Source organism: Phaseolus vulgaris, chromosome 1 (genome assembly GCF_051622355.1).
Source record: "Phaseolus vulgaris cultivar YP4 chromosome 1, ASM5162235v1, whole genome shotgun sequence".
In the NCBI taxonomy this organism is placed as follows: Eukaryota; Viridiplantae; Streptophyta; class Magnoliopsida; order Fabales; family Fabaceae; genus Phaseolus; species Phaseolus vulgaris.
Genome location: NC_143498.1, coordinates 29,654,252 through 29,676,411, shown reverse-complemented (window position 1 = coordinate 29,676,411; position 22,160 = coordinate 29,654,252). Strand labels below are relative to the sequence as shown.

Below are 22,160 nucleotides of genomic sequence, written 5' to 3'. Positions count from 1 at the left end.
ACCGTTCACAATTAATTGTTATCAAAGGAAGGTTACTTACCATTAATTGTTTTTATTATTGTTGTCTCCTATAACCACTATATATAGTGGCTTCCTTCGAGCAATGTAACAAAACAAACAACAACATACATTTGCTTCCTCTCTCTTTCCATATACTCTCTATTTCTTCTCTTGGGTGTAAGTGTTTAACCCATATAGAGAGAATTTGTTTTGGGGGCTATTTATCTATTAGCTTGAGAGAAATTCATTGTACTCATAGTACCATTATAGTGGAAGTTTTGGCTCTCTCTCCAGTAGTTTTTTACCTCTATTTAAAGGGGTTTTCCACCTAAAAATGTATGGTATCATTCTCATTTGCTTTTTCTTTAATTTCTCATAATCTTTGGTTGAAATTATCACGCTTCCACACACGATATCCCTACAAGTGCTACCACTTAAATATGACTTTAGCAAACCAAATAATACTCAAGCTACTGCATAGAATGCATTTTAAATTCCATTTTATAAGTTTTATGTGTTCAACTTTATAAATAAATAGTTAGAATTATAATATCATATTAAAATCATTTCTTCTAAACTAAAAAAAAACTTATTTTTTTTTAATTATAAATATACATGAATACATTTTTTAATTTCTAAACGAACTATTTTATCTTACATTTTAGATGAGACCACATATCGAGAAATAATTTTGACAAGTTAAATATACATCTATTATAAGTGACACATTTTTATTGTAATTATATAAATAATAATAATAATAATAATAATAATAATAATAATAATAATAATAATAATAATTAATAATTAGATATCATTCGGATATTCTTTTAAAAAAAGTTGGGGTTGAATTTTAGACATGATAAGAATAATAAAAAGAGAAATATAGCATACGAGTTTGATTTCACCAATTTTTACTCTGGTCCCACGACCATACACTTTTATATTTTCATGATCTTGTAAATCAATCATAGTGAGCTCCATGTATAATATTGCTATTCACACTCTACTTAGCAACATGTATACTTACAAAAAGGAGAAGTTAAATATAATAATTTTTTAATTATATTATTAATAAACATTATTCCCTATCCCTTTGAGACAATATTATTCTTTTATCAATATGATTTATTTCCTTACTAACTAAGTATGCTTATCTGTAAATTGCGAAGAATATAATGTAAATAATATTAAATATTTACTGGATGTGGTTTTTGAGAATATTCATAGGATTAAATATAAATAAGTAAATATCTGCACATTTTAGGAATGTTTAAGAACAAGTAATATTTATAAGAGTTAATTAAAAAACATTGATTTACTTGATAATTATTTTATTCGCAGTAAAATATCTAAAACACGGATCAACATTAATTGATGTGAGTGAAATTAAATTCAATTTTATGAAATAAAATATTTTGTTTGAGTATGTATAAAAATTGCATTAAACATGAGTAGCGCAGAAATGTGAAGAAAATATGAAAATCAAAGTATAAAAGTAAAAAAAAGAGATGAGATTTTTTTTCTTCACTTTCCTTGTGAATGTGCGAAGAAAGTTTTAAAAACCACCCATAATCAATTATCATAAAAAAGATAATCAATTATATCTTTGAATATATTCAATTATGTTTAAATAAGTATAATAAAATATTTTCTTTAAAATTATAATATAATACATAAATTAAATTGATATGTAATATATAATAATTAAATATTCATAAATATATTTATTAATATAATAAGTGAATAATTAAAATAAAATATTAAAACAATCAATAAAATAGAATAAGATAAAATAAATATCTTGTTTATATATTTTATATTAAAATAATTAAAATAAAAATATGAAAATAATAAAAAATAAAATTAATTTATTTAAATTTTGATAAATTATTTTAATATATTTTTATTATGAAATATAATTTTTTCTTTATCAAAAACTTTATAAATTTTTTTTATTTTTATTTAAATTTGATTTTAACAATAATTTACATTTTTGAAAATTAGTTTTTACATTAAATTATTTTAAAAAAATTATTTTATAAATTATTTTCTAGATAATATTAATATACAATAAAATTTATTCTATCACGTCCATCAAATCTAAGTCTCTAACTTCTCAATCAGAACAATATTAATTTCAACTCACTCTCCTTCTTTTACTCTACTGTCAATTCATTTAAATAACTTTATTTTTCACAATAGTTTTCCTATTTTTTTCTTTCCACACCATATATAAATTGTGTAGCATAAGAAACCTATTAGCTTGAATTTCTGTTGCAATATTTTCTTTACTATTAGTAAATTACCATCATCTTGAAACCAACTAAATAATATAGTTAATGAAAAATTATAGTTTGATAACACAGAGTTGTGTACAATATATAATGTGATAGTTTTAAAAAACAAATATATAGTAAAAAAATAAATTTATAATTAAATAATAGAAAGAATAATTAAAATAATAATATTAAGTTGTCAATGATATGCTTAATGGAAGAATTTGATATGACACAAGATTTAACCATTGAATTAAAACAATTTTTGACGTTGTCCACATCTAAAGAAAAATACGAAAGAAAATTATGAGATGTAGTTGAAAGTCGTCTTCACTTGCTCCTCCACCAATTGCCAGAGACACGTTGTTCAAACCAAACTCTCTAAGCTTCACTCAATACATCATTATCAAACTAGGGGCATCAATATTTATTCCCATACATACTATGGATAGAGTGAATCACTGGATTTTCAATTATATTTAAATTTAAAATAACTTATTTTAATTTAATGAAAATAAAATTTAAGAAATAATTTATTATGTGTATTTTTTAAATGTTCTCAATTATAATAATTTATATTTTAATTTTTATATTAAGATATATTCTTATTCATTTAATTTATTCTACGTAATAACGAAGGATAATTATTTTTTATTATATTTTGGAGGTACGAAATTTGAATAAAGTAATTTTTATAATAATAATTCTTTAAATATATTAGTGTTCTTGAATGGGTGTTGGGGGTCTAGAGAACAATTGTTCTTCTACTCCTTCGCTCGGTCACTATCACGGCTAGCTTCCTGTTTCGCCTTCCTCCACTCGGTCGTCTGGTCTCACTGGCTGGGATGGTACCTGTAGAAGGCACTCCAACGCTTAAGTCAGTCAGGGTGTCGACACTCGGGTGTCAGAGTACTGTAGATAATGACGTACCTGGTTCTTGGAATTTGTGCTATTTATATTACCTTAATGGGCCTTTGTTGGTGGGCCAAATTAGGGGGTTGGTTCATGTTTAGGGTTGCACTAAACAACTCTTAATTATGGATTAACCTTACTGACTTGGTCAACCATGGCTCGTCGTCATGGGTCGGTCGGTCACGTGTCATCGCGTGACCTTCCTCAATGTGATCGATTGGTTGAGTTCCTGGTCGACTCACTGAGTCGTTCGGTCGTGTTAGTACACTACTTGCCCCCTAGGCTCAAGAGCTGGTAAAGCCGAAGAGTCTGAGTGTTGGGTTTCGGTCGGTGGTGTGATGATGGATGAAGTGACTGGAGGCGGCGCCTGATCGAGTGATGTGACATGCATTTATGAGGGGGTTTTTGGGCGCCAAATGACGTGGACCGTTGGATCAAGGAGATCCAACGGTTGAGATTTTTGTGACGTTTGGGCTTCCGAGACGTCTTCGGGCTATAAATAGGGGATGCCAATAGTGACTTCTCACGCTTCCTGATATACATTGAGCTCCGATACCCAAACGACTGTAATCGATCTGTGTTGCCTTCTTCGCTTGTCCAAGGTTAGTCATGTCTTCTCATTCTCGTCCCACGTCTTCCTCTTCGGCCGCTCGGTCTCCCCTTCCAGAACCCCCTTCTTGTTCGACTTCTTCTTCTTCTTCGTCCACCTCCTCCTTTAGTAAAATTCTTTCGGTCGGGGCAATTCAAACCATTGCCCCTGAGATGGAGGAGGTGAGGGATGATGACGCGGGCAATGTGTCAGACCGGTCGAGCTCATCTAAGTGGCCACGCTCTCATGAGGGCCTTGAGTGGGTCGATCCCAAAGTGTTTGGGATCGCGTCCGTCTTCCGTACGGACGTCTCTGTTGCTGATTTTTTTAATAGGGTCCTTGTCCTGAAGTTTTCATCCAGGGATTCTTTACTGTCGTTCGACTCTTGTTCGCTGGACGACCGTGTATATAGGGGACGGTCATCTACCGAACCCCCTTTCTTCTTCATGTATAGTTGTCTTTTTTTTTTACTTGCACGTGTCGCTTCCTTTTGACACGTTCACGGTTGGCGTCCTTCAGGCGCTTAACGTGGCACCGAGTCAGTTGCACCCGAATATGTGGGTGTCCATGCAGGTTTCTCGCGTGGTGTGCCATACGTTCGGTATGCGTTCGACCGCCACTTGCTTCCTCCACTGCTACACCTCTCACCCGTCCGACCTAGTTGGCTGGCATTCTTTGGTCAGCCGAACGGGTAGTGTTTTGTTGAAAGCCTTCACGGCCTCTTACAATAACTTTAAAGAAAGATTCTTTAAAGTGTTTATGGTGCCAGCAGGCATGGCACACTTCTTCGATGCGGCCAACCAACTCAGGTTTCCTTTGTCTTGGACAAGAAATCCTACAAAGATAAAGGATTGGCCTCGTTCAGTCAACTCGAGTGCTAGAGAGCGGGATATTTTTTTCCTCTTCGATAGTCTCCCGAGGAAACTCCCCTCTCGTCCACTGATGTCATTGTACACAGAGTCTGAGCGAGAAGCGACTTTTGAGGGTATGTTTGACACCTTTAGACCTTTGGTCTTGTATTTTGGACTTTTGACTAACACTTTGTTTTTTGTTGCAGCAATAGCAAAAAGGGAAGTGTCGCAAGTGGTCGATATGCTGAAGGAATTCAAGGACTGCTTGAAGGAAAAGAAGGGGTGCTCAGGCACCGGGCCCCCTCCGGCTGATTTCCGAGTGGGGTCGTCCTAAAATAAACCCAAGAAGAGGGCGAGAGAGGGTGGCAACACCACTCAAACTTACTGCTCCTCTGGCGAGATGCCGACCCCCCTCTGAGTCGAGCGCCAATCAACCTCGTCTCTCCGTCAATCGACGACTTCAACCGCCCAATCCCAACAGCGGTCGCTATGCCAGTGGCGGCCGTCCAACAGTCATTCCTATCGGTGTTGGAGGGTGACTTGCGTTTTCCAAGGGCAGTGAATTTCAACCTACCCCCTAACACCGAAGACCTTATCCGAGCGGTCACTGAGGACGACCTACTCGATGGCGACATCGAGATGATGTGTCACGGTCTAATACTGACCCGCCATGGGGCGGCGTCACGCGAGCGGCGTGTGGAAGAGCTTTTGCGCCTGAAGCACGAGCTTCAAGAGGCGTCCATTAGCTTGGAGCAGACTGTTGACGCGAACACAACTTACAAGAAGAAGCTGTGTGCGTAAGTTGTCGAGCGAGAGCTCGATGCGGCTCGGATAGCCGAGCTGAAGAAGCTGGAGGTCGACAAGGCGACTGAGAACGTCTAGCTGAGGAAACCACTGAAGGAGGCCGGGCACAAAGGGGTGTCTCTGGAGGAAGGGGTCGCTTCTTTGAAGCAAGGGAAAGAGGCAGTGGAGGCCAAACTCGTGAAGACCATGGAAGACACCATGACTTTGATCACTCAGAGCTTCGACTTGGCCGTTTGACAAGCTGGGGTGTTATACGGTGGCCCTCCCCGTTTTGGTCAATTTGACCAAGATATGGAGGTGTTTGATGGTCGACTCGTTCCAACGGACGAGGTTCAGAATCTACAAAGCACCGTCCAACCTGCCCCGAGCGAGGACGTTGAAGACCATAGTCTAGGTTTTTAGCTTTTGCATGCCTTGCTTGTTTTGTTCCCCTGAGGTCGGGGTGTGGCTTCCTCCTTTGTTTAGTATGAATACAATCGATCGTTTCGTCTTTTAAAATTTGCATAAGTTAATTCTTGCGGTCAGTGTGTGTAGTGAGTTAAAAACAACCAATTTAATTAACCGAATTGGTGTAAGTTAACCCTCTCGATCGTTTCAAAAGTTGACAAGTAGACGAGTTGAATTGAATTTGGCAGTTGGCCATTGAAACATAATAAGATAACAAGCATTTGTTTAGACGAGTTAAATCACGCGATTAGTGCAGTGCCTCATTCGGTCATGGCTAGCGATATCGGGATGGACCGATACACTCAAATGGGTATTGGGAGGGAATGTCAGTTAAGGCTACATCCTGGCCGAACCATGGATATGAAGTGTTGGGAGGGTATGTCGTTTAAGGCTTCGTCCTGGCCAACACTTATTTTTGGACTTAGGGAGGGTATGTCGATTAAGGCTTCATCCTGGCCGAACCATGTGTATGGAGTGTCAGGAGGGTGTGCCGGCTAAGGCTTCATCCTGGCCGACACTTGCGTTTCGGTCTTGGGAGGGTATGCCGATTAAGGCTTCATCCTAGCGGAGCTGTGCCTCTTAGGTTGATTTTATAGTTTGCACATTGTTTGATGGAAACGCCTCGTTAAAACCTCTCCGACCGCTAGTGCTACTGGAAGAGGAAAGAGTGCGTGAATTTTATTCATCGTTCAGCTGTAATAAATTTTGAGGTGCGTGGCATTCCACGTCCTCAGTACAATTTTTCCCGATAACCATTCTAGGTAGTATGCTCCCCCTTGTCCTACTTCTAGAACTTGAAACGGTCCCTCCCATTTTGATAAGAACTTGTCGTCCGACTTCCTAGTGTCACTTTGCTTCCTTCAGACGAGGTTGCCTTTGTAGAAGCTCCTTGGCCGAACCTTCATGTTGTATCTTTTTGCCGCCCGAAGCTTGCACGCAGCTTCGCGAATCTTGCTCTTATCCCAAAGCTCATTGGTGAGGTCAAGTCCGACCGCCAGGCTTTCTTGATTTAAGGATAAATCAAATAACTGCTGCCTGATGGACGGTTCTCCTACTTCCACTGGGATCATAGCCTCGGTACCGTAGGTGAGGCTGTATGGCATCTCTTGTGTCGTCGTTTGAGACGTGCACCGATATGCCCACAGGACCTCGAGCAGTTCCTCTGTCCATCTTCCCTTTGCCGCACCCAGTCTCTTCTTCAACTCGTTCAGGAAGACTTTGTTAGATGCTTCCACTTGGCCATTCGTTTGGGGGTGCTCGACCGAGCTAGTTACGGATTTGATGCCAAGGTCATCATAGAAAGTTTGGATCCCTCAGTCGATAAATTGTCGTCCATTGTCCGACACGATTGTGCTCGGTAGCCCGAACTGACACACAATGTTTTTCCAAACAAAGTTTTGGACATTTCTGGCCGATATGGAGGCTAAAGACTCGGCCTCTATCCACTTTGTTAAATAGTCCACTGCGACCAGTAGGTGTTTCGTCTGACCTTTGTCGGGCGAGAAATGGTTGATGATGTCCATTCCCCATATGGAAAACGACCAGGGCGATGTCATGTTGTGGAGCTCTTCTTTGAGTGGTGTAGCGGGCTGAACTCTTGGCACTTCAAGCATTTCTTCACGTATTCTGCGCAATCGCCTTGGACGGTCGACCAATAATACCCTGCTTGGATGACTTTGGCCGCCATGGTTCTCGCCTCGGAGTGATTACCGCATGCTCCATCATGGATTTCTTGCAGCACATACTACGCTTGCTCCTTGGTAAGGCATTTTAGGAGTGGCATTGAGTATCCCCTTCGGTATAGATCTTGGCCGATCATGGTGTATCGGGCACATTGCAGTCTGATCGCTTTCTCATCGCCCAGTTTGCAGGTTCCATGCTCTAAATATTGGATGATTGGTCTCATCCAAGTATCAGTTTCAGTGATGGCCAGGCATTCCGCCTCCCCCACCCTTGGTTGCTTCAAACGAACCTGGACGACTAATTTATGGTGGCTTTGCTTTTTTGTTGATGCGAGGTGAGACAAGGCGTCCGCTCGTTCGTTGTTCGGTCGACATATGTGTTCGATAGTGACCTTATCGAACTTGACGATTGAATTGTCGACCGTGTGATAGTACTGCTAGAGTAGAGGCTCCTTAACCTCAAATTCACCTTTGATATGGCCGACGACCAGCTGCGAGTCGCTCTTGCACACAACCTCATGCGCCCCGAGGTCATGGGCGAGGTTGAGGCCAACCAGAATGGCTTCGTATTCAGCCTGATTATTCTTTGCCTTGAAGGTGAACTGTAGTGCCTGTTCAACCCGCAGATCACCTCGTCCTTCCAGGACGACCCCTGCTCCGCATGAGGTTTTATTGGACAATCCATCCACATATAACGTACATTCGGTCAAGATATCAGGTTGTGGTGCTAGCTCTACCAAGAAGTTTGCCAAGCATTGGGATTTGATGGCACCTCTCGGTTTATACTTGATGTCGAACTCTGACAGCTCGACCGACCACCCTATCATTCGCCCTGCAAGGTTGGGTTTAGACAATATTTTATATATAGGGTAGTTGGTCTTTACCGTTATGGCGTGATTTTGGAAGTACGACCGCATCCTTCTCGCGGTCAGCACCAGTGCTAGCGCTACCTTCTCTATCATCTGATACCTTGTCTCGGCCGCATGGAGCGTGCGACTGACAAAGTACACTGGCGTTCTTCTTTGTTGATATCCTGTACCAAGGTGACGCTCACTGCCTCTTCTGATACTGCTAGGTATACCACGATTAGTAGATCCTGCCTGGGTTTCTCAATGACGGTCGGTAAGAATTCTTTGAGCTGGTTGAAGATGTTTTCACATGTCTCATTCCAGCTGAACTTTGTTGTCTTTCGAAGCATTTGTGCCATCGGTCTGATTCGTTCGGCTAACCAAGGGACAAACCTAGACAATGTCGTCAGCCGGCCGAGTAACTATTGTACCTCCTTCAGGTTCTTTGGGCTTCTCATCTCAGTTACTTGTCGGAGTTGACCTCGATTCCCCTGTGGGTCAACATGAAACCCAGGAATTTTCCCCCCTCAACCCCGAACGCGCACTTCTCGGGGTTGAGGTGCATGTTAGTCTTCCTTAGAGCATCAAAGACTTCTTGCAAGTCTTTGATGTGTTGCCCGCACGAGTCAGATTTGACCACAATGTCATCCACATAGACATCCACGCTTCGACCGATCAACCCCTTGAAGATCTTGTCCATCAATCGCTGGTAGGTCGCCCCACATTCTTCAGGCCGAACGACATTACCTCATAGAAGTAGTTTGCACCGTCGGTCGTAAAATTCGTTTTATCCTTGTCCCCGGGATGCATGCTTATCTGATTGTAGCCAGAGTAAGCATCCATGAAGCTCAATATCTTGTGCCCGGCCGCCCCATCGATGAGTCGATCAATGTTAGGCAAGGGGTAGGAGTCATTCGGGGACGCCTTGTGTAAGTCCTTGTAGTCCACGCACATCCGCCATTGGACTTGGTGACCATGACCACATTGGCCAACCAGGTTGTGTACCGAGCTTCTCGGATGAACTCGACCTTTAAGAGCTTGTCGGCCTCTTCTCTGGTCGCGAGCCTTTTTCTCTTCACCATGATTTCTCTTCTTTTGCGCGATCGGGTCCGCTTCTTTGTAGACTGGAGTCTATGGGTTATGACCTCAGGGTTCACACCTGGCACCTCAGTGGTCGTCTAGGCAAAGAGATCAACATTTTTCTTCAAAGTCTGATGTATGAGCTCGACATCAGCAGCTGCCATGGTTGTGCCGATACTCGTGTATTGTTCTTCGTTAATGAGCGGGACGTAATGCAGCTCGTCCTTTGCTTAGAGCCTTGGCTCGATCTCTCGTGGGTCAAGATTGATCATGGCAACTGCATGCTTAGCTGGCCGCACATTTCTTCGGGGAGACCTTCATCGCCCAGGCATCTTTTGCCTTGGTGACCGACTGCCAATGATTTTCTGCCGAGTGGGTTCCACTTGCAAGCTCTCTGCGTAGCACTCCCTTGCTATTTTCTGATCCACATGGATCGTCAAGATGTCGCCCGATAGAGATGGGAATTTCATTGTGAGGTGCGGGTGGACACGATCGCTCCAAGCTTGTTGAGGGACGACCGTCCCAGAAGAATGTTGTATGAGGTATTGTCATCGATAACCAAATACCTGATCTTCAGGGTCTTGCTAGCCTTATCTAGGCCGAAGGTGGTGTACAACTCTATGTAGCCCTTCGTGCCTACCCGCTCCCTTGAGAAACCGACCACGTGGTCGTCGTAGGGCGTCATTTCCTCTATTGGAATCCTCATAGCTTTGAAGGTCTTCCAATAGAGGATATCAACCGAGCTTCCCTGGTCCACCAGGGTCTTCATGATGGTGAAATTGTCTATGTCGACTGATATCACCATCAGATCATCCTAAGAGGGATCCACCCCTTTGAAGTCATCATCTGTGAATGTGATAGGTGGCATCCTTGGACGGATGGCCACAAAGTTGATCTAGTGCACCGCCCTTACTAGCACTGTTCGAACAACGTCCTCTAGCAAATCCTCCAACTATGGTGTTTATGACCTCGCGACCCCTCCTTCGGTCATTTCTTGTAGGGTCGTCCCTCCTCGTGCGGCGTTCCTGTTGCTGATTGTCCTCCCTTGCTCTCGGAGGAGTGTGGTCCCTTTTCCTTGACGCTTCTTCCCGACATGGGGAACGCCTCGTGGCATGGCCGCCTTGTACGAAACGGCGCAAGTGCCCAGCCTGTATCAGCTCTTCTATTTTATCTTTTAATTCCCAACACTCTTCGGTCAAATGACCGATGTTCTGGAGGTACCGACACTTCTTGCTACGATCGGCATTGTCAGGACTCAAGGCCCTTCTGGGAGGTGGCATCAATTATGCGCTAAGGGCTTCTTGAAGAATCTTCCCTCGATCGGTGTTGAGGGGTGTGTATTGCGTGAATCGAGGACCACGGTTGTCCCGCCTGGGGTCTCCTCGTTTAGACCCGGACTTTCCTTGCCTCTCTTTGTCATCCTTCTTCTCACCACTCGCCTTAGCCCGAGCTTAGTTTCTAAACTCGCGCAACTCCTCCAACTGCATGAACTTGGCGGCTTGGCACCTCAGTTCGTCCAAGCTTTCGGCAGGTTGCATACACAAGCTATCTGTAAAAGGACCCGGTCGGAGGGCCGTGAGCATGTGGTGCATCGCCACATCAGGACTCAGGTTTTAAATGCTCATGGCGACCTTCCCAAACTAGTCGATGAACTTCCTCAACGACTTCCCTTTCACCTGGCGAATACTGACCAGGGTGATGGACGTCAAGTGATGGGGCCGACTGGTAGCGAATTGGACATCAAACTTGGCCACCTACGTCTCAAAGTTGACGATGGAGAGTTAGGAGGGAGCTTTGTGAACCAGCTCAAAGCACCCCCTTTTAGAGAGGTGGGGAAGACCCGGTATAGGACCGCGTCATCGGTGGTGTACAAACTCGTGTGAGTTGTGTATGCGTCCATATGTTCATCAGGGTCGGTCGTTCCATCGTAACAGTCCTTGTTGAACCCCTTCCACTTGTCTTGTAGAGGAGCCTCCATGACGAAGTTAGTGAAAGGATGGCGATGACAAGTCAATGCAATCCCGGTCGTGTTCAACGACTTATTGGGATGGGACTCGTCATCCATCTCCAAGGTCAAAACCTTGTTCTTCAGTTCCCTCCTGGTCTGAGGGCCGACAGTAGTGGCGAAGGACCTTCTGACCTAGTTGGTTGGGTCTAGGGACAATCCTCCTTCCACGAGCTTCTTCATCTCCTGGTTCTCCTTTCAGAGGTTCCTGATCTCGTCTTCGTTCTTCCTGGTAGCTTCCTCGTGCATCCTATTCATCTCAGCTAACTCTGTAGAGCCATCAACTTTGCCGTTTGGTATGCTTCCGACATCTTCTCACTCGTCATGCTTCGGGTTGATACCATCTACTGTTGCTTCTTCACACTTATCCTCTCGGCTCCACGGTGGGTGCCAATTGTTCTCGAACGGGTGCTAGGGCCTAAAGAACGATTATTCTTCTACTCCCTTCGGTTGATCACTTTTACTGCTAACTTCCTGCTTCGCCTTCCTCCACTCGGTCGTCTGGTCTCACTGGCTGGGATGGTACCTATAGAAGGCACTCCAACGCTCAAGTCAGTCAGGGTGTCGACACTCTGGTGTTAGAGTATTGTAGATAATGACGTACCTGATTCTTGGAATTTGTGCTATTTATATTACCTTATGGGCCTTCGTTGGTGGGCCGGATTAGGGGGTTGGTTCATGTTTAGGGTTACACTAAACAACTCTTAATTATGGATTAATCCTACTGACTTGGTCAACCCATGGTTTATCGTCATGGGTCGGTCGATCACATGTCGTCGCGTGACCTCCTCAATGTGGTCAAGTGATTGAGTTCCTGACCGACTCACTGAGTCGTTCGGTCGTGTCAGTACAATTAGATTTAATAGATATAATATTTAATATTAATTTACAGTTACTTTTCATTTTAGATCATGCTTATAGATTTAATTTATATAAATAATAAAAAATATTTTAATAACTCATTGTAATATATTTGGATGATAGAAAACTGTATAATATAATATAATATATATATATAAATAAATAAATAAAGTTGATTAATTATTTTACATAATCTCACAATATTATATATATATATATAAATTATATAATTTTTAATTTTATATTAGTGATTCAAGTAATTTATTATTATTGTTTGAAAGACTCTTAATTATATTCTACTAAAGATTATCACTTTAATTAGTTATTGAAAATTTGTCTTTACCTTTTTATATTGAGGTGATTTAATGCACATATTTTTAACAACTTGATTATAGAACTTCATCAACTTCTTATTACCTTATGGTTTAATTTGTCTAATCATATAAGTAGTGAAGCATAAGATATTTCATTTTTATGATGAGATTTAAGCTTAATACATGACTGTCATCTCAAGTATCTCTCACCACACATTCGAAAAAGGATGACAATATCACAAAAGTTATCAGTATCATATACGATATACAACGAAAAATATATTATACAAATGCATGTGTTTTATCATCATCAATATTGTATACATATTTTTCATCACATATGCATATCATCATCACTCGCACATGCTTAAGCGAGTTTTTCTCACATAAGAGATCTTGCTTACTTATACAGAGGAAGATGTCATCTTTTAATCGATCTTACATCACTTAGAGGTATACCAGTTATAAGAGAAAAGATAATTGATACAACCTCTCTCTCACTCAAGTGATCTCTCATCACCTCACCAACCATACGTAAAGGAGAGAGAGTTTGTTCGACCTCTCTCTCACTCAAACACTCACCCATCTCGAGTAGAAATTAATTAAGTGTCATATCAATGTTTAAGGAATGATACTTGTTGTATACTTCAACAAGTTCCAAAAATATCAAGCACATCACCTTTTTAATGTTTAAGCAATCATATTATCACTTGAACGATATTATGTAGTCGCATGGTTTAACATATTCTAAAACCCTATACTCCACCACCACCACCACCCTTTAACACTTGAACTACTTCTCATCACTTGTGTTATTTGTTCCAAAGAAGGAGAATTATTTCTCGACATGTCCTTCACTCAAGTCTCAAGCCATAACTTAAGTGAAATTTTTAAAGTGGGTCAAAACTTGCAAGATAACTCAACACCACAAGTTCGACACAACCAAATTTTTTAAAAAAAAGACAAACTAATTATAACAAAACAAAACTCAACCACTTATCATCCTGACACACCTAAATTGTACTTGTGATGAGTCGAACTAACCCAAATTACATTTCAAATATATCAAATTATACATTGAATAATTACTATTATCACCTTCTTACTTTTAAAATCATATTTGGAACAATAATTATAGAGATATTTGTATAATCATACTTCAATATATGTTCCATTTTAATTACCACAAATCCACGTATCTAAAGAATATCTTATTAAATGATATTATAATTAACTTGTTTAGAGATATTGTACCTATTAAATATACTTTCTTTATATATACTTTAAGAATATCCCAACTGAACTTCTGGATTTTTCGATTAATTCTTACCCGTGAGTGCGTCTCCTTAATTAAAACTCGAAGTTAAGAAAAAAATAAGTTGAATTGATAGTAACTTATATTTAAATAAAGAATTTGATGCACCAACTCCTACTTCTATGATATAATTTATTTATAAAATAGATAACTTTATAAGTTTAGAAAATGTTTAAAGAAAATGGAGTTTTAGAAGATAGAATTTATAATTAAATAAAAAACAAACGTTAATAACTTGTTTATAACTTTTTATTCGTTATCCATTTTAAGATTTATATATTTAATAAAATTCTATAGCTTACAATAATAATTAATATAATCTTTTAAAAGTAATTTTATATGAAATTTAACAAGGTTGAACAATCAATTTAAAAAGTTAAATAAAAATAAATACAATAGATGAATAAATAGAAAGATCGATCGGTGTCACAGAAAATATGGTATAAGAAAAGACAGTTCACATTATAATCTTTGAGAATTAATATTTGAATCAGTAGCATAATTGTGTGTTTTTAATGGCATATCTTTCAAAGACTAATAGTATATAGATAAAACCTTCTCAAAATGATAAACACTCTATGAAACAAAAAAAACTATAACTACTTACAGTTAAAATATATGAGAAAAAATTAAAATAAGTTTATAAGAAGAATTAAAATTAATTTATATAAAAATTAAAACTATGTTTTTGAAGATTTTATTTTCACATATTATATTAATTTATAATTATAAAAAGTATTTTGTCTTATGAGTGTTTTGACAGAAGTATAATAAAAATGTTTTAGGTTCCAATTTGATACTGGGAGCAATGATTGTTGCATATTTTTATGATATGCTTTGGTTTAATACAGAGTTAGCTTTCACTTAAATCATCTATTATGTTTTGAAAACTCTGTTATTAAATTTGGCTTCATGCGTTTCCCTGTGTACGTCCCCATTCCATCCACACAAACACAAATGAGTATACCTAACTCAATCCCTCACATGGGACATAGCAAACCAATAGGCACACTGTGGTTTTTGTTTGCTTTGTGATGGAATATCTCTAAATTGTTTCTTCTCTCTTCAAGCTCTCCCAAACCAAACCAGTACACCAACACTTATTGAGAGGTAAATTTCCTCTCCATGTCTTCTTCCTCCATGTCTCTACAACTACTCCATCATATACCATATGGACACCGATTCTAGTTTCTTGCTTCATACTTTCACACAATAGCAAACATCATATCCTTTGCCAAACTGCTCTCTACATGGCACCCTTCATCTCAAAGTCCAAGCTTCAATCTAGAGTACTTGTTCTTGTCCTCAACTTTTCTTTCATCTTCCTCTTCTGTCTCCTTCTAAAACTTTATCTCCACCCTCCTAACTCAAATTCTCAAGTCCACTCCAATGGCTCTCTCCTCACAATCTTCAACCATGAAAGGTTGTTGAGAGATGTTAGTGTTGAAGGCTGCACTGATATACACAAGTACTCAGATTTTGGCACCAAGTGCTTATATGTCCAAAGTCATCTTGAGTGCAGGTCAAAAGGGTACATCAACTATCTTCAAATCTTCTACTGCAACTCAGGAAAATTCCCAATTTTGGGACAAGCCCTCCTTGCCTTATGGCTTATGGTACTGTTTTATCTGTTGGGTGACACAGCTTCCAACTACTTTTGCAGTTCCTTGGAGGGTTTGTCCAACATCTTGAGGCTCTCCCCCACCATTGCAGGAGTGACCCTTCTTTCTCTGGGAAATGGCGCTCCTGATTTCTTTGCTAGCGTTGTGTCTTTCAGAGGATCATCCAGCAATAGTGCTGTTGGACTCAACAGCATCCTAGGAGGGTCTTTCTTTGTGTCGTCTGTTGTGTTGGGGGTCATAAGCATTCTGGTTAGCCCAAATCAGGTTGAGGTTGATAAGGCAAGTTTCATCAGGGATGTCCTTTTCTTCCTTTTCTCTCTTCTCATCCTCCTTATCATCATTTACATTGGTAAAATCACTTTGTTTGCTTCAATCTGCTATGTTTCTATCTACTTCCTCTACGTCTGTGCTGTCTCAGCCACACATCTAATCTATGGAGGGGACACAAGAAATGTAAGGCAATATTCAATGTCTTCTGATGAGTCAGTAGCGTCTAGCATACCTTTGCTGGGCTATGTTGGTGAAGAGAAACAAAGTTTGGCAGAGATAGTGGTGGTTGAAGATAAGGAGCAAAAGCCAGCTAGTACTTTTGGTCATAACTCCTTGTTTGATTGCCTTTACATTGGAAAGTTGCTACAAGTTCTAGAACTGCCTCTTTGCTTACCAAGAAGGCTTACCATTCCGGTGGTGAGTGAGGATAAGTGGTCAAAACCATTTGCAGTAATATCTGTCACATTAGCACCAGTTTTACTAGCAGTTCTTTTCAACACTCAAAGTGAAAACGTGGGTTCAAGGAGCAGCCTAGTTACATACATAGTAGCTTCTTTGATTGGGATAGTTTTGGGCAACATGGCATGCGTGACAACTGATAGGTGCAGCCCACCAACCAAGTCCTTGTTTCCTTGGCTGGTTGGTGGCTTTGCCATGAGTGTAACCTGGACTTACATAATTGCTGCTGAGCTAGTTTCTGTCTTGGTTTCAATTGGGACCATAATTGGGGTTAGCCCTTCAATGCTAGGACTAACGGTCCTAGCTTGGGGGAACTCACTTGGGGACTTCATAGCCAATGGTGCCATGGCCTTGAATGGTGGGGCAGATGGTGTCCAAATGGCCATATCTGGTTGCTATGCTGGTCCTATATTCAATACCTTGATGGGTTTGGGCTTGCCCCTTGTTCTCTCAGCTTGGTCTGAATATCCACACCCTTATGTCATTCCCAAGGATCCTTCACTCTATGAGACCCTTTTGTTCTTGACTGGAGGACTTCTTTGGGCCCTTGTTATCTTGCCAAAGAAGAGTATGAAGTTGGATAAATCCTTAGGGGTAGGGCTTTTGAGTGTGTACCTCTGCTTTTTGGTTATAAGGATTGCTCTGGCTTTAGGGGTTGTCAAATTCTAGCTTTCAGATTTAAGTTTCTTGAGGGAGGAACTTCATCATAAGAGGGTCCATTGTGGTCCTTCTCTTGGAACAACTTCATGTGTGACTCAATCATCATACGTTTCACAATCAACACATCTACTTTGTACATTTGCGTGTAGATTTTAATTCTTCTTAATACACTACTTCTTATTTAGAAACTCTCTTCAATTATCAAACAAAAGTGCTTATTGATGAGAGATTCAGACTACTGCAGCTTAACAAAAAAAATTAAACTATAAATTTTTCAGGGTCAACTAAAAATAAAGACTGATATAATTATAAAATGAATATAAAAAATAATAAATTTAGCATATTTTCTCATAGTAGTAGAGAATTTTAATTTCTCGTACCAATGTTGTTTGCACTTGTGTGTGATGGATAAGTCGCAATGCATGGTTGAGAACTACTAATTCGTAATTCAGCTACAAAGGAATAAAAGGATGGGATCGTGGAATATGCTTGATATTGTGTCGTTTTACGATTCGTATTTTTTTTTTCTGTATTCTTCGATGAGAGACGAAAAAATTTGACACTAATTACAAAACTTCATAACAAAGTTCAAAATCTTAAAATAACATAGATTTATGATTTTTTTTAGTATAGAACTTCAACTTATATTTAAATTCTTAACCTTTAATAAGAAGAAATAAATTTAATTTAAATAAAAGTGAGTTTACCAATACATAATATAGAATTAAAATAATTTAAGAAACTATAAAAATAGTTGAATTAACAAAACTACGGAAAAGTTTTGAGATTTACATTTTATTTGTAACCTCATCTTCAAATAAAATCCAAACGTAGTTAAAAAAGAAAGAAAACATATCTCTAATCATAGTTGTGAAAACCAGAGGAAGTTAGTATATTTGATTTGTTTAATTGAGAATTGATCTTATCCTTATATATACAATCGAACAGTTTTTAAAAATGAATGAAGACCGACAAAAAATCAGTTAAACTAGTTAAAAACCGGTGTACAAAATTAGCATTACCATAATGTTTTTAAAATTTAATCTAAATCCATTTTAACATAAATAAAAACATTTAAAACGTAAATCTAATTTAATTTATCAATTACTATTATCTTTTATTATAAAACATAATATTTAATAATTTATATTAATTACTATTTTTATATCTTGATTTTGCATTATATTATATTAATTAATTGGTTATTTAATTTTTTTATTCTATATATTAATGTACATCTATTGTGTTCCATTAAAATTTGAATATATTATGATATTTGTACACACTCTCCATTTACATAATTTATAAATTATATATATATATATATATATATATATATATATATATATATATACTGGGCAGGGATTCAGTTAATGGTTTATCCTGAGAATAGTTCAGTATGTACTGGGCAGGGGCTCAGTCAATGGTTTATACTGAGAATAGCTCGGTCCTCAGTGTCGGGTATTGGGTCTGGACAGAGATTATAAGTTCTGGCCCAATGAAAGAGTCCACAAAAAACAAACACAATGTGGTCGCCCCTGTGTAGGAGTGACACCTGTGTGTTTGCACTTATAAATAATTGTGTATGTTTATTTGTTGATGTGGGATACGTACCAAGTATTTTGATAAATGTTGATAATAACCCTAAAAGATAGGTGTGTGCGCTTATAATAGAATAATTGACGCCCATGTCAGGTGGGTTTTTTGTTATTATTATTTTATGTGCTCAGTTATATTTTCAGTTAAGATTTTATTCTCTTAAGGGAGAAACTGTTGTACGTGCGGTCACAAAAGAGGCCTAAGACCCCAGATGAAGGTACGTTATTTTTGCACACTAGACTGAAAATTGTTTACTTTTTGTGAGTCCTTACTGACTTGAGCGTTGGAATGCAATCAACAGGTAGGGCGCCCTCTGTCACAACGGAGTCACGTTTCAGTTCACCAGAGAGACACAAGTCAATACTCAAGTGTGGCAGATCTAAGAGAAGGCGTTCAACCTAATCAGCCGACGAAAGAGTCAACCGATAAGAACAAAATATATATATATATATATATATATATATATATATATATATATAAATAAGGGGTGACTTGTAGTAATATATAATAGAATTACAATATTATGATAAAGAATAAATTATATTATATTATATTAAATTCATCATAACTATAAAAATATAATTAATTTCAATCTCTCTCCATCATTCATTAAATACAAATCAATACATCAATTTATATACAACAAAAATGTTTCACATTACTTTTGAGAATATCCATATTTAATAGGTGATATAAAAACTAACATATTCATTATTTAAGCACTTTTATATCTACAAATATCAATTTCATGGACCAAGTTCTAAACATCAAATATCTAAAATATATATATATATATATATATATATATATATAATAAACTCTCTCTCTATCTCAACTTCTTAGTTGAGGTGATTTTAGTTTATGTGATTTAAATATTTACTAAATATCTCTATACAAATTAACTTATAATTAATACACACATTTAAATAAGAATTCACATTAAGTCCTGATCTTTACGGAATACATTTTATATATGTATATTGTACTGGTAGGACCCGTACGATTGAGATCATGATTCAACAAGGTGATCGACACCACAAAGACTATTATGTTTAAGATTAATGAGGTTAATCAATAATTAAACACTAGGTAATGTATCCCTAAGCATGACTCAAATCCCTAATTTGACCTAATAAGAAAGGGTCCATGATAATCATATAAATAGGCATAGATTCCAAGAATCAGGTACGTCATTATACAATGACTAGAATACCAAGCGCCGAATACTGAATTTTGACTTGAGCGTCAGAGTGTCTTTTACAGGTATTATCCGAGTCTGGACTTCACGAAGACCGAGAGGTAGAGCAACGAAAGGAGAGAGGAGTCCATTTTGAGACGAAGGAGGATAGACTTGACTGACCAACCAAGGAGTATTCAAATCAGTGTTCTTATCGTTCTCTTGGTTCCAAACGCATTCGAGAACACATATAATTCAAAATATTATATCTAAATTACTATAACATCATTTTATCATCTGATAAATTATTTAAATCAAATTATCATGAGTTTTTCATAGTCATTTATCATTTCTAGTACCTCGTCATTTTTTAATATTTTCAACTAAAATATAAAATTGTGAAACATCGCAAATTTGTTGAGTGAATTAACTTATCAATTTCGTTTAATTGCTCTCATATTTCAATTGGTTAGGCTAAGTAGATTTAAATCTATTGAACGAATTTTGAAAGTTTCCTTGAACGAATTGTAATCGGTTAAGAAAATTCGAATTCGAGAGCAATGTGAGATTGTGCAGAACTAGAATAATTTTCAAAGTAAATCGAAAGTTAAAATAAACACTTTGCACATTTCAACATGTTTAAAATACTTAAACACCATAATATATTGCATAAATTTCATATTTTCAATCATTTTAACCCAAAATAATCATCAGCTCTATTTATACTCATTTTTAGTGAATCATCACTTTAATACACATCACAATTCATTAAACTACAATCAACTCATTTAATTTAGTTTCAAAAACATAATCAAAAGATACTTATATTTCAACATGCACCAAGTTCAATTAAAGCTACCATGGTCATTTCAAAATCATACACAATAGAGGTCATCAACTTCCTAATTTCACCCATGCATAAATCTAGCTATCAAATATCATATTTAACTCAACTCTTAAATATAACTCAATTACAAGAACAAACTATATTATACAATAACTAACTAAAATCAATTTGATCATTCCAGTACATTTCAAGTTTCAAGAATAATTTTCCAAAAGTAATCTATTGTTTTCAATCCCAATCTACCTTAAATTAAAATACTTATTTTAATTATCTTATAAAATGAGAACTTGACATAAAACTCCACCTTACTCCCACGTACAATTATATCATTTCAGGCTCAACATGATTATAAAAAGTTCAAAGTTCTTCTTCAAACTTAACAATTAAATTTGAGCTCATCCATAAATAAATTTCTCCGATTCAATAATTCTTAATAAGATATTATTCCGCTAGTAATTATGCCATTTCAACCTTCATGTTCAAGTAAAATTGTATAATTACAATAATATAAAAAAAAGTATAATTAAACATTAATAAACGTGTTTCAAATGCCTAATGTTAAGACAAGCAAACACTAATGTAAATAACGTATATTACATAAATTCTACGAAATATATTATATTTATATCGTCGACGTAAAATGATATAAAATAATTAAATGTCAATGATATAAAATGTGAATCACATATAGGTTATAAAAACCAATGTGAAGTATCAAAGATTGACTAAAAAAAGAGCATCTAATTTTTATTTATATCGATTCTGTGTTAATTGATCTTATACGTAGTTGTAAGAAACATTATTTTCACTGTTAAAGAACTTAAAAACAACATCTAATGTCATAATCATTATCATATCATCTGTGTTGAATTGTTCAGTTACGAAATTTCAAATATACCAATTAAAAACGTATACGTATTAGACACTTTTTGCATCACTTGAATTTTTTTTTTCATCCAAGACACTAATTATGGAGAAGTTGACTGAAGAACTCTTTATCTAGCTAGTGAACAAAATTGATCTTGAAGGGGTGAAATCAAGAATGGGCACCATGCAAATTTGAAAGCGACGTAGTTTATTTGAAGTAAAGTATGTCCACACTAATTCATTTTTATGCATTTTTTCTATAATTTTAACCCAAGGAAATCAAAATCAAATACAAACATTTTGGTTCACACTGTTTTTGCAAGATATTTCATTTGTATTATGTGCAAAAAAATATAATCAAGAATATATTTTTTTGTTTATAACATGTACTCAACTAAAAGACTAACAAACACAAAGACTAAAGGTCCATAGCTGTTTCAAAAAATATAAATATATAAAAATTTATCTAAAATCACGTCAACTAATTATTTTGTCATGATTATACAAAAAAATTAACGTGAGATCAAGCACGCACTGAAAGAGTGTCATATTTATAAAACTTTTTGTAAGATTTGTTGGATGGCTTTGTTTATGAATGAAACGTGTTATCTCTTTAATCATTTTATCAGGATAAAAGATAGAAGATATACTATATTAGGGCACGTGAACACA

General features: G+C 37.2%; 2 protein-coding genes across 2 annotated transcripts; one reads left to right on the top strand and one right to left on the bottom strand.

The window, feature by feature from the left end:
- Positions 1-8,001: 8,001 nt before the first annotated feature.
- On the bottom strand, positions 8,002-8,771 carry LOC137815777 (uncharacterized). Its single transcript, XM_068618890.1, has 2 exons — positions 8,573-8,771; positions 8,002-8,396 (listed from the first exon to the last, which is right to left on the bottom strand). Exons 1-2 carry the CDS (start codon positions 8,769-8,771, stop codon positions 8,002-8,004), a joined length of 594 nt encoding a protein of 197 aa, XP_068474991.1.
- Positions 8,772-14,969: 6,198 nt separating this feature from the next.
- On the top strand, positions 14,970-17,186 carry LOC137813821 (cation/calcium exchanger 1). The gene is made up of 2 exons (XM_068616262.2): positions 14,970-15,518; positions 15,651-17,186. Exons 1-2 carry the CDS (start codon positions 15,238-15,240, stop codon positions 17,005-17,007), a joined length of 1,638 nt encoding a protein of 545 aa, XP_068472363.1. The 5' UTR covers positions 14,970-15,237; the 3' UTR covers positions 17,008-17,186.
- The last annotated feature ends 4,974 nt before the right edge of the window (positions 17,187-22,160 follow it).